This window comes from Harpegnathos saltator, unplaced genomic scaffold (assembly GCF_003227715.2).
Source record: "Harpegnathos saltator strain DR-91 unplaced genomic scaffold, Hsal_v8.6 scaffold364, whole genome shotgun sequence".
NCBI classification, from domain to species: Eukaryota; Metazoa; Arthropoda; class Insecta; order Hymenoptera; family Formicidae; genus Harpegnathos; species Harpegnathos saltator.
The window spans coordinates 618,751-646,549 of record NW_020230166.1 but is presented as its reverse complement, the minus strand read 5'-3'; the positions used below and the strand labels follow the sequence as shown (position 1 = coordinate 646,549).

General features: G+C 48.4%; 1 protein-coding gene across 1 annotated transcript; it reads left to right on the top strand.

The window, feature by feature from the left end:
• The first annotated feature begins 58 nt into the window (after nt 1-58).
• On the top strand, nt 59-26,409 carry Dhc36C (Dynein heavy chain at 36C). The gene is made up of 38 exons (XM_011154056.3): nt 59-355; nt 754-1,068; nt 1,522-1,638; nt 1,735-1,888; nt 2,381-2,530; nt 2,855-3,043; nt 3,260-3,363; nt 3,446-3,715; nt 4,161-4,465; nt 4,697-5,051; nt 5,315-5,788; nt 5,946-6,326; nt 6,704-7,140; nt 7,248-7,363; nt 7,766-8,588; nt 9,031-9,593; nt 9,873-10,070; nt 10,159-10,290; nt 10,541-11,084; nt 11,593-12,104; nt 12,306-12,652; nt 14,190-14,576; nt 14,906-15,524; nt 15,812-16,000; nt 16,324-16,853; nt 17,006-17,554; nt 17,885-18,076; nt 18,521-18,747; nt 19,184-19,554; nt 19,964-20,144; nt 20,548-20,846; nt 21,533-21,697; nt 21,820-22,060; nt 22,686-22,975; nt 23,970-24,210; nt 24,283-24,434; nt 24,898-25,179; nt 25,649-26,409. Exons 1-38 carry the CDS (start codon nt 114-116, stop codon nt 25,853-25,855), a joined length of 11,850 nt encoding a protein of 3,949 aa, XP_011152358.3. The 5' UTR covers nt 59-113; the 3' UTR covers nt 25,856-26,409.
• Nucleotides 26,410-27,799: the final 1,390 nt, after the last annotated feature.

Below are 27,799 nucleotides of genomic sequence, written 5' to 3'. Positions count from 1 at the left end.
TGACGATCATATTTTCTTTGATTTGATTTTTATACATGTTCTTCAGGAATATTAGAAATCCATTGAACGCTGCCTCACGTCGGAAACGTGACTGCTTGTAATTATCATTAAGTATGGAGAGCTATCGCACGGAGGAGACGATAGCGCGAAATAATAAAGCGGTAGATGCGTTTCGAGTACCCAAGATCCTCAATACGAAGGTAGAGCCGCTGTTCTCTTTGCCGCCGGAGTTGATGGGCACTAAGAGATACAAGAGAAAAGGAGGCGGCGAGCTAATTAAACGAAAAGAAAAGGCGCAGAGAGTCCACGGGAGTCTTTACACCGCGGAGCGCCTTCGCAAGGAGAACTTTCGCAGGTACGCAGGGAGAATTGCGGCTCCATTTTCATTAATTGAAGGCTCAACTGTGAAAGGCTCAGCTGTGTCATTAGATTATTATTAGATATCAACGCAATATTCATTAGCAGTCAAACGTTTGCGTTATCTCAAATACCATACAACTCGATTAAATCATTAAATTATACATTTCAAACAAATGTCATATACCTTTGATATTACACCCGTCGAGTTACAACCGGCAAATTAATTTTAACCGTACAACATCGGGCATCGCGTAGTAGTTTCGCTCTCTAAGGGAACTCGAACAGAGCAATGAATTTTCATAGCCCGAAGCGACGCGAGGGCTTACACTTCTGATGTAATCATCGAGACGGAGAGGAACTTCTGACGCCTCAAATGGGTTCTTTTGCGACTAGATTTATGGTGGGTTTAATAGCGAAACCAGAGTTACCGGCGATGGGCGTGGATCTGAGTGACGATAAAGACGTCAATCGTTATTATTATTACATCTGCAACGGCGTCGACACGATTCACACGGCGAGCATCGGCCAAGACTACCTCGACGCGATACTCGGCTTGGTCCCCGGCAATTTGCGTGAACGATTTCCCGATTTCACCGATAATTTGATGACCGAGATCAAGGAGGATTTCACGAGAAATATCAAGAAGGCCATTGTCGAGTTCGCGCTCGCCGATCCTTTCGAGAGTTATCCACCCGAGGTAACGGAGCGGTTTTCATTCCTCTCGAAGGGCAAAGATTCTCCCGGAGAGAGAGATAGAGAAAGAGAGAGAGAGAGAGAGAAAGAGAGAGAGAGAGAAAAAGAGAAAGAGAGTGGAAAAGAGATGGCGGACTAATTTTTACTTCTATCGACATCAAATTTCAATTTTACTTGTCGAATACCACGAACATCGAAATAATTTCTATCTTTCTCGATCGAACATCGACAATTAATACTGTGAAAAAATTTTATATAAAAATTTATATTATTTAAAATCTATATTATATAAAAGAATATATAATAAGTAGTAAATAACTTGTCCAACACTTATAACGAGAGACAATTCAATATCTCTTTCTCACTGAATGAGAGCCGGGAGAATAGAGATTGATAGTTTCATCATTGACGAGTTAATCCGCAGTATCGATTGCAGCTCGGCGTAATCGAGGGAGGCGATCAGCAAAGCGTTCGGTCGGATTTGCGAGGACACATACGGCGCTGTCGCGAGGTCCTGCGAGCCGATTTGCACTTGCTCAATCCGTGCATGCGAATGACCCTGGAGCATTGGGTGCGCGATTACAGGTAGGCCCGTCGAGCTCACGCGATCACGTCGCGAGTCGACCGTCGCTCGTCATCGCATTTCGCCAACGGAGCAGCCTTTTTTCTCTTCGTTCGCAGCGAATTCCGTCTGATCAACATGAAGCGCATCGGCGCGCACGAGGGAAGCTGGGACTTGGCGGACTTCAACAGCTCGATCGTCCGTCAGATCGTCGACAATCGGCAAGTCCTCAGCAAGTTCTGGTACATCGGAATCCAAGAGATATTCCTCGCGGTAATGACCGATGATATATTGAAGTGGTTTATATGAATGATGATGACGATGGTTTATTTAGATAGATTTAGATAGATTCTCAAGAACGAGAACGAGAGAAGATGCGACGCTCGTGAGAAAATTTCGAGAAAATAAATTCGCGATCATTTCGTTCGATTTGCACAAGTTTCCCTTTTATTTCCCTCCTATTTTTATCTCCTTCATATTTAGCTGCTCATGTCATTAAGTTTATTAAATATTTGGCTATATTTATTACGTATGCGAAACTCATCGCGCGAGAATTTTCTTCGATAATCAGAAACACGCGTATTTGAAGGACATAAAGGAAAAGAAATTTGAAAGGAGTAAGTGACTCACCCCTTTTTTCTCATCTCATTTTCTCGCTTATCACACGATCAATAACGAACCCGTTCGTGGACGAAATGTGTTGAAGGCCGAGTGGGTGCTTTCCGTTTCCTCCTCGTCCACTTCCTCATCCGAATTCTTTTCCAGAACAACAGGAAGAATCTGGTGCCCAGCCCGTTGCGACGCAAGCAATTTAAAAAATTCTTCGATTGCACCGCCCGCCTGATGGAGTCGCAGCTTTTAAACGCCTGCAAGTACTCCCTTCGGGATTTCGTCGATTATGTCGTGCACGGTAAGGTGAGTGTATTCGTGCATGTGCGTGTACTCGTCTTCGACCGCGATCGATCGTCACGGAATCATATCCGGCGCGTGTTCTTGCTGTAGCGAGAGTATCGTTTCTTCCTTCCTCGCGTTATCCTGCGTTATTAGATCTGCCCTCGCGATGATGCCCCTCCGCAAGTTCTTCGAAGCTTGTTAGCTTATGTTTCACATTTTATTCCAAACACCGACTAAGCGTTGTTTCGGAGGATCTCGACCGAGCCCCTCGTACATCTCTCTTTATCTTTGCGTTTTCGTTCAACGTCGTCGGCTTCACCCTCACCTCTCTTCGTGTCCCAACAGCCGGCGGTCTGCAGCTTCAGGCTGAACATCCTCGTCGTCTCCAGTGAGATTGTCTTCGAGCCGTCCTTCGACAAATTGAAAGAGTCGCTCTGCAACATTCTCGAGATGATATGCGACGCGACGAGGAATTTCGAGAGACTGGAGACGCAGCTCTACCTCGACTGGGCAGGCCCGCAAGAATTCCTCAAGGTTCCGCGTTATTAGATGCATTATTAAACCCGACCGCGCGGGACCCGGTCTCTCTGCCTCTTATCTCCGATTTTCCGAAACTGAAAAGAGATCACAGACCAATTTCACACATTTCTCTTCATTCCCCGAGAATGAGAATGAGAGACGCTGTGACCGTCCGACCTCGTTTTCATGGTTTCGATTCCCGCCGTGATTGATTTCTCGCGCTCTTTGCAGCCGAAGATCTCGCAGCCCATCGTGGAGCGCCTCAAGACGCAGATACGAGAGCTGATCGACCACGAGAGGATAATCCCGGAGCAGAAGATGGCCGAGCTGAAGAAGTGCTTATCGATTCCCATGGACTCGCGATGGCGGACGTCGATAAGCGACGCACCTCCCGATAATGCGGCTTTCTGCTTGCAGGTACGCGCCTCTCTACAACGGCGAGGAACTGGCTCGGGTGGAGGTTTTCGTGCGGGACGAGAGTAAAAAACTGGACGAGTTCGACGAGCAGATTAAGCGCTATCACGAGTTGGCCAGCCGAATCGCGACGGACGTCGAGAGGACGATGTTTGTCGGCTTCTTCGAGATCTCCCACGCGCCCTTCGTCGTCACCGTCACCGGCAATGTCGAGCACTTCAAAGGACTGTTGCTTCGTCATCTGGTCGACAAGTATCAGGCCACCGCCATGGGGTAAATAATCCACGAGGACGAAGAGAAATCGCGATGTGTTCAAAGGAGCCTGGCGATTGTAATTGTCGGTGTCTTCGCGTTCGTCCACACTGCCGCGCGGATTTTTCTCGCGATTGTTCCCGCGGATTTTCCATCGCTTCATATTTATAACGAATAAACAGCGGCCTGTTTCATTCTCACCCGCCGCTGCCTCCCGCCGAGAGAAAGCGCGACAATTGTATCTGCCGCATTTTAATTGCCCTTTGCGTCGCGCAAGAGTTATCTGACGCATTAAGATCTCGACGCGACGCGACAATTTGCGTTCCCCTCGCACGAGGGGACGAACCTCTTCCTTAACGATCCTCCACTTGCGAATATCTCACGGAGCGAGCGTCTTTCTCCAAGGATGCGCCGCGTATCGACGTTTTATATGTGAAGTACAAGAGAAAAAAACTTACACGTCCAGCGTTGTAGCGGAATATGAAGCCATAGTCCAGCGAGCCTTGACCCCCCCTCTCAATACCGCGGCTCTGATGGAGCTTACCAGGTTCGCGCGGACGATCAGCGACGTCACGATGAAGAGCCTGGAGCTCAAGCTGGTGGACACCATCATGCACGTCGTGTTTCTGTCGGATTACTGGCTGCTCACGGACAGCGAGATAAGTATCAACAGCAGGGCCTTCCAACTGTACCACAGGATGCCCCAGGTCTTCGAGGACAATCGGGTCATCATTGAAACGAAGACGTTGGAGTTTCAAGAAGCGTTGAGAGGTTCGCTCGGCCACATTTCTTCGCCGGCGACTCGATCGATATTCGATCACCTGAATTATCATTATATAAAAAGCTCCCGGCTGAATTTTTATTATATAAAAAACTAGTGTAACATTTGACCGATATTCATGTCTATGTGTATCTATTACGGGAATTTTTAACGTGATTCTCACTTGCCCGCGCAAGTTCCTACGAATTTTCTTGGAAAACAAACTGCGTCTCCTTTCGCAGTCCGATACCAAAAGTTTGCGGAGGAATTGGATTCCTACCAGAAACAGGTGGAAGAGATGCAATACTGGGGCGACATCGACGAGATATATCGTTACCAGCGCAAAGCGCAGCTCCTGGAGGAGAGATTGATCATGGCGATGGATAAGATCGATAAGTTCAACGCGGAGGAGGCCGCCTTCGGTTGGGAGATCACGCAGTATCCTCTGCGAAAGCGAATTGCGGACCGTCTGCAGCCGTTCAAGAAGCTTTTCGACAGCGCCTGCGAGTTTCTCACGAAGCACGACAAGTGGATAAACAGCATGGTCGGCATGTATCGCCCGGAGGACATCGACAATGACGTGGGAAACTTTTACAGGTCGAGACATGTGAAAAAGATTGCAGAGAAGGAAAAGTTAGAGAAAATATAAAAGAAACTATAAAAACGCTTGATGTTCAGCACTTGATTTGCTCTGCAATGGCAGGCACAAATTTCCCATTAGATTTCCCAGAGGGATTTTCGTTATTCTATAAATAAATTAGAACTGAGGTTGAAATTAATCAGGATTGAAACACTTATCGGTACTTCATCGATGTTTCTTTCCAAACGTTGGGTGATAAAATCGAGTGTCCGCGCCGCAGGATGATCTACAAGCTGGAGAAAGGATTCCAGGAACCGGACGTGCGGGACTTGGCGCTCATGGTTCGCGAGAGGATCGAGGACTTTCGGCAGTACATGCCGGTGGTGATGACGCTGGGTAATCCCGGCATGAAGTCGCGGCACTGGGAGGAGGTCTCAGCGATCGTGGGCATTCCCATCAAGTTCGACCCCGACTTGACCTTGGGCAAGGTACTGAGCATGGAGTTGGAGGCGTACATCTCTCAGTTCGAGGGTATCTCCGAGAACGCGACGAAGGAGAGCGCTGTGGAGAACGCCATCGACAAAATGCAGAGAGAATGGACCGACCTGGTCTTCACGGTGAATCTCTACAAGGACACCGACACTTTCGTCATCGCCGGCGTCGACGACATACAGCTTCTGCTCGACGATCACATCATGAAGGCCGTGACCATTAAGAACTCGCCGTACATCAAGCCCTTTGAGGCCAGAATTATGTAAGTTGTAACTTTATTCGTATTGGGATTTTTTAATCTCAAATTACTATTTCCTTGATTTCCATTTCCTTGATTGTCTCGCGTTGACGAGATAAATTCCATTTCCAAGAGAAAAACGGATCTTTGATTTGCAATATCACATATCATTCGCTTGCAGCAAATGGGAGAAGACGTTGCTCTTGCTGCAGGACATCCTGGACCAATGGCTGAAGGTCCAGGGTGTCTGGATGTACCTCGAGCCGATTTTCACTTCGCCGGACATTCAGCAACAAATGCCCGAGGAGGGAAGAAAGTTCTCCACGGTCGACAAGATATGGCGGGACATCATGAAGAACGTCCAAAGCGATCCGCGCGTTCTCATAGTCGTCGAGATCGACAAGATGCTGGAACGACTGAGGAAGAGCTTCGTGCTCTTGGAGCAGATCCAGCTGGGCCTGAACGATTACCTGGAGAAAAAGAGACTTTACTTCCCCAGATTCTTCTTCCTTTCCAACGATGAGCTGCTGGAGATCCTGTCCGAGACAAAGGATCCGACACGGTAGTATCGGCAATAATTATAAAATGGCTAGAGGACTTTTTTTAACCATCCATATATATATATATATATATATATATATATCTATGTATTATAATTTAAGTTATTAATATCTTATTTTCGTATTTATAATTAATTTGTAATTTTTGTGTTATTTTTTATCTTTTGCAGTTCTTGCTTTTGGTTGCTTTTCGCGGTTGAATTATTGCGTGATATAATTATCTCATCAATTGCATGAATGATTACTATGTATTATTATATGATGAATTACAGCGTAATATAATTATATGTTATATTATATAATGTTAAATAATTATGGCCTCGTGTAATATTCAATACTACAGGATCCTGTAGAGTAAAAACGTTGCTCCTCTTCTCAGGGTGCAACCGCATCTGAAGAAATGCTTCGAGGGCATAGCGCGATTGAGGTTCAACGAGGACCTCGAGGTGCTGTCGATGCAGTCGTCGGAAGGCGAGATGGTCGATCTGACGGAGATCATATCGACCACCGCCGCCAGAGGACAAGTAGAGAAGTGGCTGGTCGAGCTCGAGACGGAGATGCGGAAGAGCGTGCGACACGCCGTGATCCAGGCGATACTAGCATATCACACGAAGGAAAGGACCACCTGGGTGCTGGAATGGCCCGGCCAGACTGTCCTCTGCATAGGTCAGATGTATTGGACGCAACAGGTCGAGGAAGCCATGTCTAAGGGGATCGAAGGCTTGAAGAGATATTTGGATCAGTCCCAGCAGGAACTGAATAACATTATCCTGCTGATCCGAGGGGAACTCTCGAAGCAGAACCGCACCACTCTGGGTAGGTGGTTGAACGGCAGTCGGTCGAGATCTCCTGAAGCTTTGGGAGGAAAAGTGTCAACAATTTTTATTTCTTACATTGACAATTTGCTGAATTTGTCTCTCCAGAGGCTTTGGTCACGCTGGACGTACACAGCAAGGACGTCCTCGAGGCATTATACAAGGACGGAGTGGTGAAGAATACCGACTTCCAATGGCTATGTCAACTGAGATACTACTGGCTGGTGCGGACTCTTTATTAATATCGCAATTAGTCTCTTGATCGATTTTCGAGTATCAGAAAAATCAGTGTTGATTTATTTTCCTTGGCAAGTTCTCATCAAGTAATATTTATCTCTCTTCCGCGATCCATTATTTTTTGAACTCAAATACTCACGTGCGAAGAACAAGTCCCTTCATTTGACCAAATCAAGTAATCTTTTAGAAGTTTAAAAATGCTCTTTCTCCTATTTCACACTTACTGTAATTATTTTTATGTATAATTCTTTAATTGCGAATAACAGCATCCTTCTATATCTATCTTCTATATGCGTACAATGATGTAAAAAATAACTGGAAGTGATAGAAATGCAGCACATACCTCAAACTTCCGATTTCCGACACCTCAATCACGTTTTCACGAGCAGGAGGACAACATGCGGGCGTACATGATCAACTCTTATCAACGCTACGGTTACGAGTACCTCGGCAACACGACTCGCCTGGTGATCACTCCGCTGACCGATCGATGCTACCGTACTCTCTTCGGCGCGCTCAGCCTTCACCTGGGTGGCGCACCCGAGGGCCCGGCCGGTACCGGCAAAACGGAGACGACGAAGGACCTCGCGAAGGCAGTGGCGAAACAGTGCGTCGTCTTCAACTGCTCCGAAGGCCTCGACTACCTCGCGCTCGGCAAGTTCTTCAAAGGACTCGCCTCTTGCGGCGCCTGGTCCTGTTTCGACGAGTTCAACCGCATCGACCTGGAGGTCCTATCGGTCGTGGCCCAGCAGATCCTCACGATCCAGCGCGGCATCAACGCCGGCATCGAGAAGATGATCTTCGAGGGTACGGAGATCTACTTGGACCCCACTTGCGCCATCTTCATCACCATGAACCCCGGCTACGCCGGTAGGTCGGAGCTACCGGACAATCTCAAGGCTCTCTTCCGACCGGTCGCCATGATGGTGCCCGATTACGCGCTCATCGCGGAGAACACTCTGTACTCGTACGGTTTCTACAACGGCCGACCTTTGGCCGTGAAGATCGTCACCGCCTATAAGCTGTGCTCGGAGCAGCTCAGCAGTCAGCATCACTACGATTACGGCATGAGGGCCGTCAAGTCTGTCCTCATCGCAGCTGGCAATCTCAAGCTGCGCTACCCCAACGAGTCCGAGGATATTCTCATGTTGAGGAGTATCATGGACGTCAACCTGCCTAAGTTCTTGCTCCACGACCTGCCGCTGTTCGAAGGTACGAGGCGAGAATCGAGGCTTTCTTACGTATTTCGAGCCACGTTCGTTTATTATAAAGATATAAATATTTATTAAAAATGTTAATACGTCTTATAAATACGTTCTATTTATTATAAGTATTACGAATATAATTGTGAAAATATTATTATTATAGTTGCGTTAAAATTCCAACGTCGAAAAACGTGTCGTATTCTCGCGAAAAATCTTATCCTTTTGAACACGGTTTTCGGTTTGTAATTTTATTATTATAATTAACTTTTATCGACGATTGATAAGTTTCAATGCTGATATTTTCCAAATGATACCTACAAATATTTCATATTTCATATACAACGTTCTCTGATTCTCTTGTAGACCTTGCTGGGAGAATTTCTATTCAGCGAATTGCTCGTTAGCGAGAAATCCCAAGCGTTTTAACGTTGAACTTTCCACTTCCTCAGGCATAGCCTCGGATCTGTTCCCTGGCGTGGTCCTGCCGACGCCGGACTATACGCACATCAACGTCTGCACGCAGGAAGCCTGTGCCGCGACGAATCTGCAGTGCACGGACTTCTTCCTGGAGAAGATCCAGCAGATCTACGAGATGATGATCGTGCGACACGGCTTTATGCTCGTCGGATTGCCGTTCGGCGGCAAGACTTCAGCGTACAGGACGCTGGCGGAATGCCTCAGCCTGCTGGAGAGCAGGCAACTGATGAGCGAGCATCGGGTGGAGATCAGCGTGATCAATCCCAAGGCTGTCACCATGGGCCAGCTGTACGGCCAGTTCGACCCCGCGTCGCACGAGTGGAGCGACGGGATCCTGGCGGTGTCTTATCGCGCCTTCGCGACCTCCACTAATCTCAACAGGAAGTGGCTCGTCTTCGACGGGCCCGTAGACGCCATTTGGATCGAGAATATGAACACGGTGCTAGACGACAACAAGAAGCTTTGCCTCACCTCCGGAGAGATCATTCAGCTAGCGCCCACGACGAGCTTGATCTTTGAACCGATGGATCTGGAGGTGATTTCGGGTTTCATAGTGCGGTCAATTTTGCACGAGTGAGATTGTCCTCAAAAGTAAAAGTTTACATAGCAAGTTTGAATTAGGAATTCAAGGTTTGGGTTTTGAGTTGATTCTTGTGATTCTAAAGTTTGATATTTAAGATTAGTACCTGAAATCTCTTTGGGGCTTCCGTCAAAATGGAAAATGTCGAGATTGAGAAATTGAAAAATCGTGAGAATTTGGTAAACGACTTTAAACACCTAATGTCAAAAATACCGGACTCGCAAACGACCTCAGGTCGCGTCGCCCGCCACGGTGTCGCGATGCGGCATGATCTACATGGAGCCGGCGAGCCTTGGCTGGACACCGCTCTTGCTCTCGTGGCTGAACACGTTGCCGGCTACTCTGGACGAGAATATCAAGGGCGACTTGAAGGAGATGTACCTACGATTTTGCCCGCCTCTGCTGCATCTAATACGCCGCTGTGGCGCGAAGGTGAGGACCGTTAAGTGGCCGCTCGGCCGCAAACTTTTCTCGTTTCCGCCGATAGCCGCGAGTTCTCGCACGGCTCTCTTGCCCGCAGGAAATTATAACGATGCCGGATGCCAATCTGACGCGCTCGGTAATGTACCTGTACGACTGCTTCCTGGACGATTATCACGACGAGAAGTACGTAGGCGCGCTGTCGGATTTCAATATGAGAGCTCAAGTGGAGGTGAGTGAATTGTATCGCGGAAAGTACGAGAGGAACATTTCGAGAAGATGTCCCTAGTTGTCATATCGATTGCGAATTCTCGGCTGCGAAGCGAGAAATAAATCAAGGTGACACATTCTTCATTCGCACTCTCGCCTCTTGCCACGATTTGAGTATCGAGGCCTGATTAATTACCCGTGCGCATGCACAGATGATGAGATAGATAGTGATCGCCCGCTCGACGGGATATTACGAAATCCACGCAACACAGGGCTGCTTCTTCTTCTCCTGTATTTGGGCCATGGGCGGCACACTGATGGCCAACTACCGCGAGTGGTTCAACGTGCTGTTCCGAGCGCTGCTGGCTGATCAGTTCCCGAAGGCTGTGCGGGCACGCTTCGACATCCCGCTGGAAATCAGTGACCCGAAGCGGCCCTACGCGGTTCCTCTGCCGCTCGCTGGCTCCGTCTTCGACTATAAATTCATCAAGGAGGGTAGGGGCAAGTGGACGCCGTGGTTGGGTGACCTCAAAGACGTTCCGCCGATCCCCAGAGATATGCCGGTGAATCAGATCATCGTCTCCACGGTGGAGACCGTTCGGTACTTTCATCTTTTCCACTACCTCGTCACTCATCACAAGCCGGTCCTCTTGGTCGGGCCGACCGGCACCGGCAAGTCCGTTTACATCATGGAATACTTGCTGAAGAGGACCAACCCCGAGATCTTTAAGCCGCTCTTCGTGATATTCTCGGCGCAGACCACGGCCAATCAGACACAGGATATTATTATGAGCAAACTGGACCGCAGGAGAAAAGGTTTCCCCTCAACTTAATCTGGAATATCGATCGCGATGTATTTGCAGTCGTCATTGAAGTTATTATTGTCTCGTCTCAAACGTATCGATATATCCTCCGCTCTAAAGTTACTTGAAATTATTATTATGATCACACACACACACACACACACACACATTGCTTTCTTTAATCTCTCACCTTAGTGTGTGTTTTAAGCGTTCTTCTAATTATCACAGACATCGTATTTTAATATTATCAACCTTGAAAGCGTAAAATAAGATTATGAAGCAACGTACGCGATATTAATATGCGCAACAATTGCTCAAATATAAATCATTATCGGTATAACCATGTTGATAAGTATTAACGACATTACAATAATTGACATACCAACTCGACGATCCAACGATCCAAGTTAATAATGACACGCGAAGCTGCATAAAACCGTAGTCGCTTCGAACCAAAGAGGCGCACGAGAAAACACATCTCGTTCTCACTTACTTGTCCTCGGGCGTGTCCGCCGACGCAGGTCTCTACGGTGCTCCGCCCGGCAAGCACTGGGTGATCTTCGTGGACGACCTGTCCATGCCGCAGAAGGAGGAATACGGCGCGCAGCCGCCGATTGAGCTCCTGCGGCAATGGCTGGACCATCACATGTGGTACGACCGGAAGGAGATAATGCCGTTGAAGCTGGTGGACATGCAGCTCATGTGCGCGATGGGGCCGCCCGCGAGCGGGCTGGACGTCACGCCGCGTTTCAAGCGGCACTTCTTCACCCTCGGCATCTCCGAGTTCGAGGACGACGTGCTGATCACTATTTTCGGCAGGATCGCTGCCTGGTATTTTGTCACCCGCGACTTCCCGGACTTCTTCGGACCGTACGTGGAACACATGGTCTACGCAACTCTCGACGTGTACAAAGAGACTAGGAAGAACCTGCTGCCGACCCCCGCCAAGTCGCACTACCTGTTCAATCTGCGGGACTTCTCCAGGGTCATCCAAGGGGTGCTGCTCTCCACTCCCGAGGGCATCCCCGATCTGGTGCGGGCATCAGAATGAGCAAACTGCAAAATGAATAATATTCCGTGTCGTTGTAACCTGAAGTGTTATTCATCTTGCTGTTGCGATTAAGTTTCTACCCGTGAAAACGAGCGAGCGATTCTCCGATTTAACATAGTTATTTTAATAATTATAACAGTGATATTAATCTCCGTATAATTTTCCGTGTAAAAAACACTTCAGAGCGGCATGAAGCGTTTGTGGGTCCACGAGGTCCTTCGCGTTTACGGCGACCGACTGATCGACGAGACCGACAACAAGTGGTTGGTGGAGCAGCTTCGGAAAACCATGAGGGAACGTATGCAAGGCGACATGGACCAGCTATTCGCGGACTTGCTGGATGAATCTAGTGTGCGACTGACCGAGGTGCACCTGCGAAACCTCATCTACTGCGACTTCCACGACCCGATGGCGGATCAAAAGGTGTACATTGAGATCCAGGACTGGGATGCGCTCGCTACAGCGGTCGAGGAATATCTTGTGGAATACAATTCGATCTCGAAGACGCCCATGGATCTGGTACTCTTCAGGCGAGTTCTCATTCGATATTGAGAGAAATAAAAATAGTTATAATATTAATTTATTATTATGTTATAATGCGAGGTGTCTAGCATTAATCACTCGCCCCAGTTTTCTTTAATTAATATCTTAATAATAAAGTATCTCAATATTCTTCTTTAATCAATATTTTAATGATAAAAGGATCTTCATTAAAGTATCAAAATTATCTTGATAACAGGTGCCATTTGGAAAACGGTATGGCACTTTCCTGTTCACTTTGGAATCCAGACATCCTGTATAACGACTCGGCTCTTTCAAATCAGCAATCAAATAATACATTGTTTCTTTGAGTCAACAATAATACAGCAACATAAACACGTGTGGGAATACGTGTCAAAGAGATTGCTTTTTGTTTCACGTCGCTACGTTGACTCGTTTACGAGTTATGACTGTTTAAAGTCAGCGTCGACGTCGGGATTCGGTCCGCATTAGTAGACAGTGGCGGCACCTGCTGGTCGTGCCGATGCACTGCTTTCGTGGTGCACTTGTCTCTCAGAACGAGAGAATGGAACGACCATAGACATAGTATATCTAGACTGCGCGTTCTCCCAAATTTCAAGAGTGGGAATATAACTCTCGTAGAAAAGGAAGCACTCTGTTCGTTCTCTCTCGCACAGTCCCGATGGAAGGGGAATAGGGGCAATGGTTACTGTACAGCACTGTACAGCAACTGCCTCTTCTATACCCCCCCCCCTCCATCGGGACTGTGCGAGAGAGAACGAACAGTAAAAACAGAGTATATCCTTTTCTACATGAGCTATATCCCCACTCCTCGAACATGCATCTAGATATACCATGTCTATGGGGACAACCGATGTGGTGGGGAACGACGGGTGGTCGGTCACAGCTGGTCTTGCCTAGACTGTGGGGTGGGGGCAAGGCCGCGCTCGCGTTACATGCCGTCACGTACGAATACGTCTGCGGAATGCGCTATTGTTCTCCGCCATGTGCCGCACCACTTGTGCCTGACCTACCCCAAGGTGTTAGCGCCGGGTCGGTCGGGCCGCTCTGATCGAGAGCGCGGATCGATGCAAATGTCGATACCTCCACTTCTAGATGTCGTAGCGACTTGGGAAAAAAACCGTTGTAAAGGGAAATTCACCGCACTCCTGATGAGCGTATGATCGTTCTTCTGTGAATTAAAGGTTCATTAGCATGTTCGTGTAAATGCGAGGGACATCGAGCTTTTCGTTCGCGCAAAAGCGAATGATCTACGACAAAAACTAAAGAAAATCTTGCTTCAAATTTTAAATATGAAGCGTTGTTTTTAAGCTTTTTAAAACGCGATGTGAGAGAGAAAGAGAATAATGATGATGGGAACTTTATCTCAATAAGTTTGAGAGTGAAAATCTGTTGATAAATTTTAAATACATATCGTGTGTAAGTAAAGTTCGTCAAGTTGAACAGAAGAAAGTTCTATACCATTTTTATATCACGTCTATATAATATTAAGATATTAATTAAAATAGAAAAAATCGGCGAACGAGTGGATGTGTTGTGTATCAGATTCGCGATAGAGCATCTCTCGAGGATCTGCCGAGTGCTGATGCAGCCACGAAGCCACGCTCTCCTGGTCGGCATGGGTGGTTCAGGTCGACAGTCCTTGACGAAACTGGCGTCTCACATATCCGACTACGAGCTCTTCCAGGTCCAAATGACCCAGCTGTATGGCATTCACGAGTGGCGCGACGACCTCAAGACCATCCTGCGGAAGAGCGCAGCGAGCGATTTGCACACAGTCTTTCTCTTTATGGACACACAGATTAAAGAAGAGACTTTCCTGGAGGATGTCAGCAACCTTCTCAATTCTGGCGAGGTGCCGAATCTCTTCGCGGCCGACGAGAAGATCGAGATTTGCGAGCAAATGCGAGTCATCGATCGGCAGAGAGACAAGTATTATTTTCGATAAGAAAGAAGGAAAGATTTAAATTCCTAGACGTTAATTATCAACGACGTCATCGTGTCGATGAAGACTTACCCTGCATATATTAATTAAATTTACATATACTTGCGTACTCTGCAACATACTTTCCTGTAAAAGTTAGGAAAGAGTCGTCGAGTTTAGTTTCTCATGTGGCAAGTATGAAAAATAATCTTTCAAGAGATATATATCTCGTGTAAGATCCTAGCCTCCTCACTAATTAGAAAAAATGCACCTTTCAAAATTTGTACTCGTCTCTCTCGATGTGAATCGAAACCGCAGACGAATCTCTCTTCTTCAGATCCATGCAGACGGACGGCAGCCCGATCGCGCTCTTCAACTTCTTCGTGCAGACAGTGCGCGAGCACCTGCATGTGGTGCTGACGATGTCGCCGATCGGTGACAACTTCCGCACGCGGATCCGCAAGTTTCCCGCCCTGGTAAACTGCTGTACCATCGACTGGCTGCAGCCGTGGCCGGAGGACGCGCTACTCGCGGTGGCGACCAAGTTCCTGGATGCGATCGACATGCCGACGGAGGAGCGTCAGGCCTGTATCGAGATGTGCCAGTATTTCCACACGTCCACGCAGGACCTCACGAAGGATTTCTGCAGGATGTTGAATCGTTACAATTATGTCACCCCGACGTCCTACCTCGAGCTCATCAATACTTTCAAGGATCTGTTGAACCGCAAGAGGAAGGAGGTTCTGGACGGCAAGAAGCGCTATGAGGGCGGACTCGACAGGCTGGACAGCACGCATAAACAGGTGGAAAGGATGCAGGAGATCCTGGTGGCCCTGCAGCCGAAGTTGTTGGTGGCCGCGAAGGACGTGGAGGGTATGCTATTGGATGTGCAGCATGAGAGCGAGGAAGCCAGCGCTATCGAGCAGGTCGTTAAGAAGGACGAAGAGGCCGCTCTGGTGAGGGCAAACTAGGGAGATGTTAAAGCATGTTTTTAAAATTTCATCATTGCTCGTGAATAATTCATGTATGCATCCTGATTGATTTCCGATTGATTTCTTCGAAGTTGAGAAATAACCAAGCGCGATCTCAATCATTTTCATCTAGTTGGAGATGAGTCCCTGTGTTTCGAATTCGATTCTTCATTCCTTCGAATCCATCAAAGATGGTTATTTTGGAGTTGACAATATCAATATTTTTTAATCGATTCGTCTTTTACTTGATAATCAAACTGTTACATTGTCAGGTCGTCGCGGCGGAAGCCGATGCAATCCGCGCCGAGTGCGACGCGGATCTACAGGAAGTAATGCCGATACTGAACGCGGCAAACGAAGCTTTAAATACCCTGACTCCGCAGGACATCCAGATCGTGAAGTCCATGAAGCGCCCGCCAGCCGGCGTGCGATTGGTTATGGAAGCAGTCTGCATATTGAAAGTGATTACGATAGTTAAAACTTTCGCAGAAACGCTGCAAAATTGACCGACCGATCAATCCTCTTCGCATCAGATTCCTTCATTTTGCCAAATTCAGTCTAGATTAATTGGCAATAATATCCACGTATTAATATATAAAAAATATAAATATCTTTTCCTTATTACTTAATACTTCTTTTTCAATAAATATTTTTAAATAATTCTGCAGTAACCAAGGAAAACGTTCGAAGACGGTCAAAACCGAATAATTGTTGGGAATTATTATTATTATATGTTGGTTTGAAATTATTATCCCAACATTTTCAACAAACTATGCGTGCGCAGGATGTGAAACCGGAGAAAGTCCAAACCCTGGAGGGTGCGGTGGACGACTACTGGAAGCCGTCTTTGCGTATGCTAGGCGACATGCACTTTCTAGAGTCTCTGCTCACCTATGACAAGGATAACATCCCGGAGAGGATTATGACGAAGATCCGCACAACGATCCTGACGAACCCAAACTTCGACCCAGAGCGCATCAGGACTGTGTCGACCGCCTGCGAGGGTCTCTGTCGTTGGGTGTTTGCCTTGTCGGAATACGACAAGGTTGCCAAGGTGGTAGCGCCTAAGAGACAGGCTCTGGCGCAAGCTGACGCTGACTACACCTCCGCGATGGAGCAGCTGAATCTGAAGAGGAGCCAACTGCAAGAGGTGCAGGACAGACTGGCCAATCTCGAGACTCTGTTAGCTCAACGGAAGGCGGACTATCAGGCGATGACCGACGAGGTGAAGGACTGCGAAGAGAAGTTGAGGAGAGCCAAGGAGCTGATCAATAGACTTGGTGGCGAGTACACCAGATGGTCGGAGAACGCCAAGTAATGAGTTACACCACTCGATTCTCTCTCTATCTATATTCCCTCTATTTATAAATTTCCGAGTGTTCGGAAGATGTCAGGAATTTTCTTGAGTGAGACTCTTCTGAACAACTTCTCGATGGAAGAAATAACAGAGATTCTTCTGTTGGTAGGTCGCTCGGTGAAAAGTACTTCAAGTTAACAGGCGACATCCTCATTAGTTCGGGGGTGGTGGCTTATTTGGGCGTGTTCACGACGCAATTCCGGCAGCAGCAGGTAGACAACTGGGTGGCGTTCTGCACGAGTTTGAACGTCGTTTGCACTCAAGACTATCAGCTAACCCAGGTGCTAGGCGAGCCGGTGCTCATCAGGTCCTGGAACATATTCGGTCTACCGAGCGACCTCTTCTCCATCGACAACGCTATCATTGTCACGAAATCGCGCCGATGGCCGCTCATGATCGACCCGCAGGGCCAGGCGAACAAGTGGGTGAAGAACATGGAGAAGGCGTTCAACTTGAACGTCATCAAGCTTACCCAGCTGGACTACATAAGGATCTTGGAGAACGCCGTGCAGTTCGGACAGCCGGTGCTGCTGGAGAACATCGGCGAGGAGCTGGACGCGGCCCTGGAGCCGTTGCTGATGAAGCAGACCTTCCGGTCCGGCGGTACGCTCTGCATCAAGATCGGCGACAGTGTCATCGAGTATTCCGACAAGTTTCGGTACGTTCATCCATCGATTTCTCATTCGATCCATTTTGGTATTATAATGGTATTAATCGTGCCACAATATTCATTATTTGTGTATTATAATAATACAACGATTGTCTTCAACTTGTGACTATTCCTCGACCTTTTTTAACGAATTTTCAGTTTATTTAGTATCTTTCATTGTCAGAGAGGGATTATTTTAAAGCAGAGAAGAGATTTGAATAATGCGAGGGATAAATCTGCATTTCAGCGTTTCTATATCGATTCAATGTACATTTTATGAGCTCGTAAAACTCCTTTGGGACTTTACCTTCTAATTGACGTCTTTACCGACCTCCATAGCTTTTACATCACTACGAAACTGCGAAATCCGCATTATCTGCCGGAAGTGGTGGTGAAGGTGACGTTGCTGAACTTCATGATCACTCCAGTCGGTCTGGACGATCAGCTTCTGGGCATAGTCGTCGCTAAGGAACGACCCGATCTGGAAGCCGAGAAGAATCAGCTGATCGTGCAGGGAGCGGAGAATAAAAAGTACGAATCGAGCAGCCAATTCTGTCTCTCGTTACTTCACGTAGAACGTCGAATAGTCAAAATCGCGGAAAATTATTTCGCTGGATAATTACCGGCGTTACACATTCGGCAAATTATTGCAGGTAGTGCATTGAGAAATACCCGCGCGCACGCGGGTTCGGCCGAACAAATTGATCGTTAATCAATCTTTCAGGCGTCATTATTTTTGCACGACGAAATAAAGTCGCTGATGAAAATGGCAATGACAAATAAACACGGCCGAATGAATACAACCAGATGAGTTCCGCGTGCAATTGAATGTTAATTTCGCGAGAGGCTCTGCCTATTTTTATCTCTCTCTCTCTCTCTTTCTCTCTCTCTCTCTCTCTCTCTCTCTCTCTCGTCTCGCAACTCGGAATCATCGTCACCCTGATGAACGATGTATGGTGAGGAATTTTTCCGTAGGATGTTACAAGAGATAGAGAATAAGATCCTGGAGGTGCTGTCGAGTTCTGAGGAGAATATACTCGAGGACGAAACCGCCATTGCCGTGTTAAGCTCCTCAAAGACTCTGTCCAACGAGATTCAAGCTAAGCAGACCGCCGCCGAGGTCACCGAGAAGTCTATCGACGCGGCGAGATTGCAGTATACGCCGATCGCAGTCTACAGCACGGTTCTGTTCTTCACGATCGGTGAGTACAAATAAAAGATACGCCGATGATAATGAAATTCGCGGGAGATCATGAAAGAGAAGAATCACAGTGTGACACAAAGACAACGCGGTGCTCTGGTTCACAGAGAAAAACTGCCTGCAGTTGCATCTAAATTTCAAGCATCGGAATCATCTGAACGTTTTATCACTGCAGCGTCGTATCGTCATTTCATCATATCATCATATCATCATGTCATCGTATGGCCTCGTCGATAGAATGTTTCCTCATACATTTTCACACATCACGTTTTCAACGATACAAATAAAGCAGAACCTGAAGTTTCAACGTCGGGCCGTTTTTTGAAATTCAAATTCCTCGCGTTTGCGAATTCCACCGTTCTCAGAATTCTGGAATATTTCACGAGAAGGATAAGCTCCTCCGTTTCGCGGCATTTTCTATTTTTTCCGCGTTTCAGCCATGTTGGCGAACATCGACCCGATGTACCAATACTCCCTCGCCTGGTTCGTCAATCTCTTCAAGAATACGATCGAAAATACGCCGCGCGCGGAGGACATAAAGCAACGTTTGGAGGACCTCACCAAGTACTTCACCTACTCACTATATGTGAACATATGCCGCTCGCTCTTCGAGAAGGACAAGCTGCTCTTCTCGATCCTGTTGTCGGCGAATTTGCTGAACAAGCAGGGCGAGCTCTCGATGGCCCAATGGATGTTCCTGCTGACCGGCGGCGTCGGCCTCGAGAATCCCTTCGTCAATCCCACCGATTGGCTGCCGTCGCGGTCCTGGGACGAGTTGTGTCGACTGGACGGCGTGCCGGGATTTACGGTAAAATCGTCCCGGCGATTCGAGTCGACAGAACGTTAACGTTGACGCGGAAGCTTCCCTGCCAAAGGGAGCTCGAATGAAGGAAAACCTTTCGAGAAATCGTTTACGTGGAAGAAAAATCGACAAATCCGTTCGCCGAATGAGTGAATCGTATTTCCACGGGAGATGTAAAACGAAATTTTATCGCTTGATCAAGTCGCAAGAAATGTCACTTTGTTGTCACATAATTGTCCGGAGCGGCGATATTCTCGCCAATTGCAGAGAACCTCGCGTCAAGTCTTTTTACCGGGAAAAACAGCCAAGTAACGTCTCCGCGATCGCGGGGATCAATTAAACGCGCGCGATTAATAATTCCTTCGGCCGGAATTGCCGCTTCTCTCGCGACTACCGCGCGCACTTTATTGCTCAGGGGATAAAAGACAGCTGCACGACAAACGTCGGCGAATGGAAGAAGGTATTTGACCACAAGGAGCCTCACACCCTGCTCTTCCCCGCGCCTTGGAACCGACTCGGCAACTTCGAAAGGATGCTGGTGCTTCGTTGCATTCGTCCCGACAAAGTCATGTCGGCGGCGCAATTATTCGTCGAAGGTAAAGTTACTCGAAAGAGAAAAAAGATAAAAAAATACAGAAAGCGGGAAAAGGAGAGGAAGGAAGAATGAGAGAAGCCAGGGTGAAGACTCGCGTCCACGGAGCGGGAATAAATTGATCCGGGTGCAAACAGAACGCGTGCGGCGAATTCGCAGTCGGGAAGTCCCGCACGTACATAATTTCCTTCCGCGTAGACAAGGAATTAAATCCCGCGCGAGATACGCGAACGCGATCCTCGACGACCTCGAAAGACGTCTCATGCGCGTGCTACGCCCCCGCGAAGATCCTTCCGCGAAATAGCGCGGTAGAACACGTCGACGACTGCGAGTGATCCTGCCCGACCGAACGCGCCTGTCATCGATAATTCGCTCGCGCGAATCTGCCGTTCTCCTCGGCGTTGCAGAGCAATTGGGCCGCCAGTTCATCGAGCCGCCGCCCTTCGACCTGCCGGCCTCCTACGCGGATTCCAACTCCTGCGTGCCGCTCATATTCGTCCTGACGCCCGGCGCCGACCCCATGGCGATCCTGCTGAAATTCGCCGACGACCAAGGCTTCGGCGCCAGCAGGCTCTTCTCTTTGTCCCTGGGTCAGGGCCAAGGAGTCATCGCCGCCGGCCTCATTGACGAAGGCGTGAAGAACGGCACTTGGGTGGTGCTGCAGAACTGCCATGTCGCCAAGAGCTTCATGCCGGTCATGGAAAAGGTGATGTCCGCGCGGGCGCGAATGTCCGCGAGCACGGCGCGCTCCGCGTCTCGTTCCGTGCCGAGGGCGTTTTCCAGAGGCACCTCGCGTTCTCGCCGCTTTCGCTTTGGTTGTTTCGGACTAGAGAGGGACTCGCGGAACTGAAATCTCTCCGGTTGAAGACTCTATTCCCCTTGAGAAATGCGACCTTAAATCCCCGCGGAGGTTGCTACGAGAAATTAGACGTTAAACGCTTCGAATTCGAAAGTACGTAGCAAAAGCGCATACGCATAATATAGATCGCGTAATTAACAATATATTAAATATACGATAAAAGGTAATATCATGTATCGACCCTTAAAGGCTACCAGGGGTGGGAAATTTCACCCCATGCGAATTTTGTTTCGTTCGTATTAAGTGTTTATTTTCGCTGCAAACGATAACTCCTCTAATTCTCATCTAATATTCAATAATAATAAAATATTTAATTGCCTTTGTTTCACTTTTCTATTTCTGCCGGCTATAAGTAAAAAATATATAACAGGATGAAATCTCATCCGTGACAGCATTAACATGATTTTTTTTATGGTAGCTTTTAAGGATTAAATATCAAATGTTATATGGTATTCTCCCTCTCTTTTACAAAATTTATCTCTCTCTCTCTCTCTCTCTCTCTGGTTTTTATGTTCTTTCTCATCTCACTTCAGATCTGCGACAATTTCACGCCGAACACGGTGCATCCTGACTTCCGACTCTGGCTGACGAGCTACCCGTTCGAGCACTTCCCAGTCAGCGTCCTCCAGAACGGCGTGAAGATGACGAATGAACCGCCCAAAGGACTGCGCGCGAATATCATGCGATCTTTCTTGCAGGTGGACAATATATCTCTCCCTCTATTTCTCTCTCTCTCTCTCTCTCTCTCTCTCTTTCTTTCTCTTTTTCCTTTCGGGCGAGATAAAATTAACGCGAGCGATCGGGTTAAATGTCGCGGCAGGATCCGATATGCGAGCCCGAGTTTTTCGACACGTCGTCGCAGAAGTGGACCTTCAAGAAGCTGCTCTTCTCGCTCTGCTTCTTTCACGCAGTGGTGCAGGAGCGCCGGAAATTCGGGCCGATCGGCTGGAACAATCAGTACGAATTCAACGAGACGGATTTGCGTATCAGCGCGCTGCAGCTCAAGATCTTCCTCGACCAGTACGACGATGTTCAATACATCGCGCTCAAGTATCTGACGGGTAAGCGAGCGATATTTCGTTGCATTTCCTCCCTCATACGCGCACGTCCGCTCGATACTTCGCACGATCGCGATGTTCGCTCCAACGAGATACTGACTGACTGACGTTGGAAACGCGCTGCGCGGGAGCTTCCCGGGAACGGATTCTCGCCGACAACCGTTTTTAGAGTCGATTTTGTAGCCGGAAGGAAATTTTCACGGAGGAATTAAATCCTCGGTCACACAAGTCGGCCGGGGGATTGGAATTAAGTTAGCGCCTCGGAAGACCGATCGCTTCAAAACGATCGCGCGCTGAGCGGTATTAATTAATGATTTTTTCTACGCTATATTATTTTCATTTTTGTATCTCCCCCTTCCCTCCCCCCCCTCTCTCTCTCTCTCTCGCCGGGCAGAATCAGCGCAGTTGACGCGACGCGAAATATCTGCCCGCTGTTCTTCTACCTCGAATTGGCGAGCGCTGATTTGTCGCGTCCGATCTTCGTTCGCTCGACGTTCGATCTTCGCCGCCATCCCAAGCCAGCTCCCGACAGCACTGGCATAAGAGTAACATCGGAAACACCGTAATGGCGGCTCTCATTAGCGAGGCCTTTCATCCTCTCCCTGCTTCTCTTCTTTTCCCGTGCAAGGCGAATGCAACTACGGCGGCCGCGTAACCGACGAGTGGGACCGACGAACTTTGAACTCGATCTTGGAGCGGTTCTATCGCAAGGAGGTCGTGGTCGACGAGAAATACCCGTTCGACCCGAGCGGCCGGTATTACGTACCGCCAGTTAGCGAATATAGTCTGTTCTTGGACTACGTGAAGGAATTGCCGATGACCACCGCGCCCAGCGTCTTCGGTATGCACGAGAACGCCGACATTATCAAGGATCAGCAGGAGTCCTACTTGATGCTGTCCTCCATTCTGCTCACACAGGTGCTAACGCGACTATCGAGATCGATCGCCCCGTTTTTGTGTAATTTTTTTTCTACCTTTTTCGGCCTCGAGAAGATTTTAGAACGGCGTCTCGCGCGATTCTTGGGATTCATCGCGGATGATTCGTCGAGTGTAAAAAGAGAGAAAGATGTTGCGTTTGGCTGGATAAAGTAACCTAATAGCTGTTCCCATTGTAAAAAGGATGTCGATGGTATAAAGTTGATAGAGATTGTCATTAATTATTAATATTTATAAGTTGATTTTGCTCCGACCTTTGCACGCGACTTTATTTATTTCTCTCGATCCTTTCGTTTTTATTTGCACTCTGATTGATCCTCTCAGTTTGCGCGAGATTGATTAATTTTCCATGTCCTGAGCGTTACGGAGTATCGGAAACTAAAATAATTACTAATTTTTTGTCTCTGAGCAGAACGTCGAGGAGATACAAGTAAGTAGCGTTTATTTGAAGGAATACGTCGTTTGTGGCTAATTCTGTAACGCGGTACCTTTTCATTTTCACGCGATTAGCTGAGGAAAGCGAGCAAGCAGGTAACATTCTCATCTGTCACGTAACGTTAAGCGTTTAGACCTTCCCGTCCGCGAGGAAGAAATCCCGTCCGGGATCCAATTCGAAAATTGCGTCTTTCACGTTTTATTCAAAGATTCGCGACGTCGCGTTACTATTTATCATATCATACCAAGTGTACCAAATCACACATTAATAGAACAGAAGAAGAAAAGAACGGAATCCGAAACGTGCAAAGGAGCGGGACGAGAGAGTCCTCAGACGTGGGCGGCCTCGTATATCGCGGAAAATCCGTAATAAAAGCGTTATTAAATTGCGAGTCGAGACTCGTCGCGCGCTTCCATTTCAAGCGACAAAATCAATTTGGCCGTCGGACCGTCCTGATGGGATCACATTCGTGTGGTTCGGCCGTCCGATTAAAGATTAAACTCGCGAAGAGCGCCGAGGTGACCTCCTGATTTTCACCAGGATGCCGGCCATGCCGAGATGGAGCCGGGCGCGAAGGCCCCGGAAGAGGTCGTCTACGACATCGCGTCCGATATCCTGTCCAAGTTGCCACAGGATTACGACCTAGTGGCCGCGTTGGAGCGATACCCTACGCGCTACGAGCAGAGCATGAACACCGTGCTGGTGCAGGAGATGGGCAGGTTCAACAAGCTCCTGCAGACCATCAGGGACAGCCTGGTGAACTTGCGGAAGGCGATCCGAGGTAAAGGACGCGATCTGCCCAAGGGGGAGGTTCTCCTCGCGCGGATATACATATCGTGATCGTTTTCAACAGGTCTGGTGATCATGAACCCTGATCTCGAAGAGGTCTACTCGTCGATAATCACCGGCAAGATACCGAAATTGTGGATGCGTAGCTCTTACCCGTCCCTGAAACCGCTCGGAAGCTACATACAGGATTTCCTGCGGAGACTGAATTTCCTGCAGGTGTGCTCGCGGAAAAAGGAGCTCGCTCATCGTTTCCTTGTCGAATTCGACTATACGAAGAAAAATGTTAGGGTTGAGAGAATGAGATAGTTTTCTGGTGAGGTGAGGTACAAACGGTTGAGAAACTCCGCTCGAAATGATCAGAATCCTGTCGAAATTATCGAGGGCTCCTCGGTTAACTGAAGTAGGATTCTGATACTTTCGAACGGAATCTCTGAGCCGTTCACGTTCCACCGGAAAACTGCTTCATTCGGTCGAACATCTCTCTTCGTGTGAGAAATTTAACTTCATCGAAAGGAGATACATGAGAAAAGTCGCTCAGTTTCCTCGTAAAAATCGCTCGCCTTCGTCCTTCGATCCTTCGAAGCTTCGTTTCCGATTGTTTATTTAACGAACGCGGCAAAGCTGTTGCATCGACTCAATGCGAAAACGCCGAGGAACACGAGTTTTCGTATCCTTGCAGACCTGGTACGAGGATGGAGCTCCCACGTCCTTCTGGATCTCCGGCTTTTACTTCACCCAGGCGTTCCTGACCGGCGCCCGGCAGAACTACGCGCGGAAATATTCCATCCCCATCGACCTGCTGATCTACGATTTCTTCGCCCTAAAAGACACCGTTCACGCGAGACCGCCGGACGACGGCGTCTACGTCTACGGGCTGTTTCTCGACGGGGCCCGCTTCGATATGGACACGATGAGGCTCGACGAGTCTTTGCCGAAGATTCTCTACGACACCGTGCCCCATGTAAGCAAATACACGCGGAGACTCAACCCCCTTCGCGACATGCGGCGCGCGATTGTCCGTGGAGCGTGTCGGAGCGTGCTCGTTGGACAAACATTTCAACGCATTCCGACTTCACCCTCTTGCCGGGGTGTCGTATAATGGGTGCTGGTAAAACACAACACTGCAAAGAGAAATGCGATTTCCACAAGCGCGATAATTCAACCTCTTCAAGAGTACTAACTGGTACGCTCGATTGTTTCCTTGCTATTCGAACATCTGACGTGTCGACAAAATATAATATAACTGTGGACATTATCGCGAATAAAATATTCACCACGAAATTCCGCAACAAATACAGAAAGAATCCCGTTAGACGATTGACAGATGTCGTATTTGTGTCAGACTGTGAAATTAAATCCGTTCCTCGTGACTTTAATGCACTCAGTCTGAAGAGGTTGACACGAAGATAACGACCTGAATCTCTCAACAGCTCTGGCTGATGCCGGTGACGAAGGATCAGCTGCAACAGAGGAAGACGTACACATGTCCCGTCTACAAGACGAGCGAGAGGAAAGGCATCCTGTCCACCACCGGCCATTCCACCAACTTTGTCATCGCGATTTGGCTGCCGACGGAGCACCCGCCGGAGCATTGGATTCTGCGAGGGACCGCCATGCTCTGCCAATTGTCGGAATAATAAAACTGATCTTGGCTGATGAGCAGAGAGGTCCTCGGAGAACCGAGGATTTCCGAGGAAGTTACCTCCGAGGAAACTTAATCGTAAGATTTTCGATGATTCTCCTTTATCAATCAAGTATGATTCGCGAGAATCGTTCGAAGACGGAGAGAAGAGTGGCTTTTTTGAAGCTTTGAATGAAGCTATTTTGAAATGTACCTTGTGCCCCGATTTTACAATATAAAATGAAAAAAAAAAATGGAACATCTAAATTATTATCACGACGGGAGTCAACGCAGAGAGTCGGCGTTTTTTCGCGAAAGAAGCCGGAATTTCTGCCGACGTCGTCGTCTGAAAATCGTCGGCAGAATTTCGCGCGACGGAAAACGAAGAGTCGCGCGATCGGCTCGTAAACGGCGTCAACCCTCTCGTCGTTCTATTGACAAACAATGCCAAAGAAGTGCGTACTAAAAGAGCGCTGCGGTAGCGATCGGGTGGGGAGAGGAGGGAGGAGGAGACCAAAGAGAGAGAAGGAGAGCAAATTCGACGAGAAAATTGTCGGCGAATTTAATTAAGAGAAAGGCGAAAGGGGTTGTTTCTCTCTCCGTCTCTCTCTCCCTCTCTCTCTCTCTCTCTCTCTCTCCCTCTATCTTTCTCCTGATCTCCTTTTTCGTCCTCGACGCCATATTCGCGGCGCTTCTTCTCGCGTTATCCCGCCGCGTTGCACAGTTGCCGGTATTTATTATGTGGGATGTGGCGCTTTCAGGGCCGGAGGGATGCGAGAGAGAAAGAGAGGGACAGAAAGAGAGAAATAGAGAGAGATATACATATATAGAAAGAGAGAGAGAGAGAGAGAGAGAGAGAGAGAGCGAGAGAGAGAGAGAGAGAGAGAGAGAGAGAGAGAGAGAGAGAGAGAGCAAGCGAGAGCGGTGGAGGGTGAGTGGGTGGCTACAGAGGCTTGGCGGCACCCTGTCTACCCGGACCGAGACCGCCGGAGGCTCGTTGCCTAGCGACCCTGTATTGATCTCACCCCGTATCTCGCTTCCCTACCCCTGTTCCACATGAGCCCTGTTCCCTCTCTCCTCCTTCTACCCTCCCGCGCCCGCTCTCTCTCTCTCTCTCTCTCTCTCTCTCTCTCTCTCTCTCTCTCTCTCTCTCTCTCTCTCTCTCTCTTTCTCTCCCGTTCTCTTTCTCCCTCTCCATCTCCCTCCCTCTATCTTTCTCTTTCTCTCAACCGTCATCCCTCACCGATCACGTTTCTCTCTCGATTATTACGTGGAACATATTTCTCGTTGTATAATTTTACACCCCGTGACGTTCCAGCGAGCGTCGAGCGCGTGTACCTCTCAACGAGGCTGTTCCGGATAGCCGACGGGACACCCTCCGCGCGAAGAAGTACGAACGATTAATCCTCAGTCTCTCTTTTCCTCGCACTTTCCCTCCCGCCGCCCCTCTGCCCATCCCTCTTCGTCTTCGCGTCCGATGCTCTCGTCTTGCTCGCCCCGAACTGGAACTCCTCTTTGGCTCTGCTGCTCTCTCGGTTCTCTCTCTCTCTCTCTCTCTCTCTCTCTCTCTCTCTCTCTCTCTCTCTCTCTCTCTCTCTCGACCGAGAACTTTCGTGGTCAGCTCTGCGTTGCTTCTACAGGTCGGTCTATTAATTCACAATCATGTCCGCGCGATCGCCGACTCCCACCGAGTTAGATTCAGATTCTCGCGGCTCTGATTATGCTTCGTTTCCGCCGGGCGCGGGAGTGACCGACCGCCAGCGCATCTTCTGCTTTTCAACCTCAAGGCCTGGACAACTGGATAAAAAATTGCCCGTCGTGATTAGAGGAGGTAGCGCGAAACGGTCAACGCTGCGACATGGGAGACTCTCGACTCTCGGGGCGGGGTAACGTTTACCGGCCATGCGTTTCGGAACGAAGCGGGCGGAAAATTCTCGCGCGTAAACAACACCAGTCGCGT

Bases quoted from the DNA above. Each gene is read 5' to 3' on its own strand.
- Dhc36C (XM_011154056.3), top strand. From the start codon at position 114: ATGGAGAGCTATCGCACGGAGGAGACGATAGCGCGAAATAATAAAGCG. The intron at 6,327-6,703 runs GTAGTATCGGCA...TCCTCTTCTCAG, and splicing joins GAGACAAAGGATCCGACACG to GGTGCAACCGCATCTGAAGA. The intron at 20,145-20,547 runs GTAAAGTTACTC...TCGGCGTTGCAG, and splicing joins GGCGCAATTATTCGTCGAAG to AGCAATTGGGCCGCCAGTTC.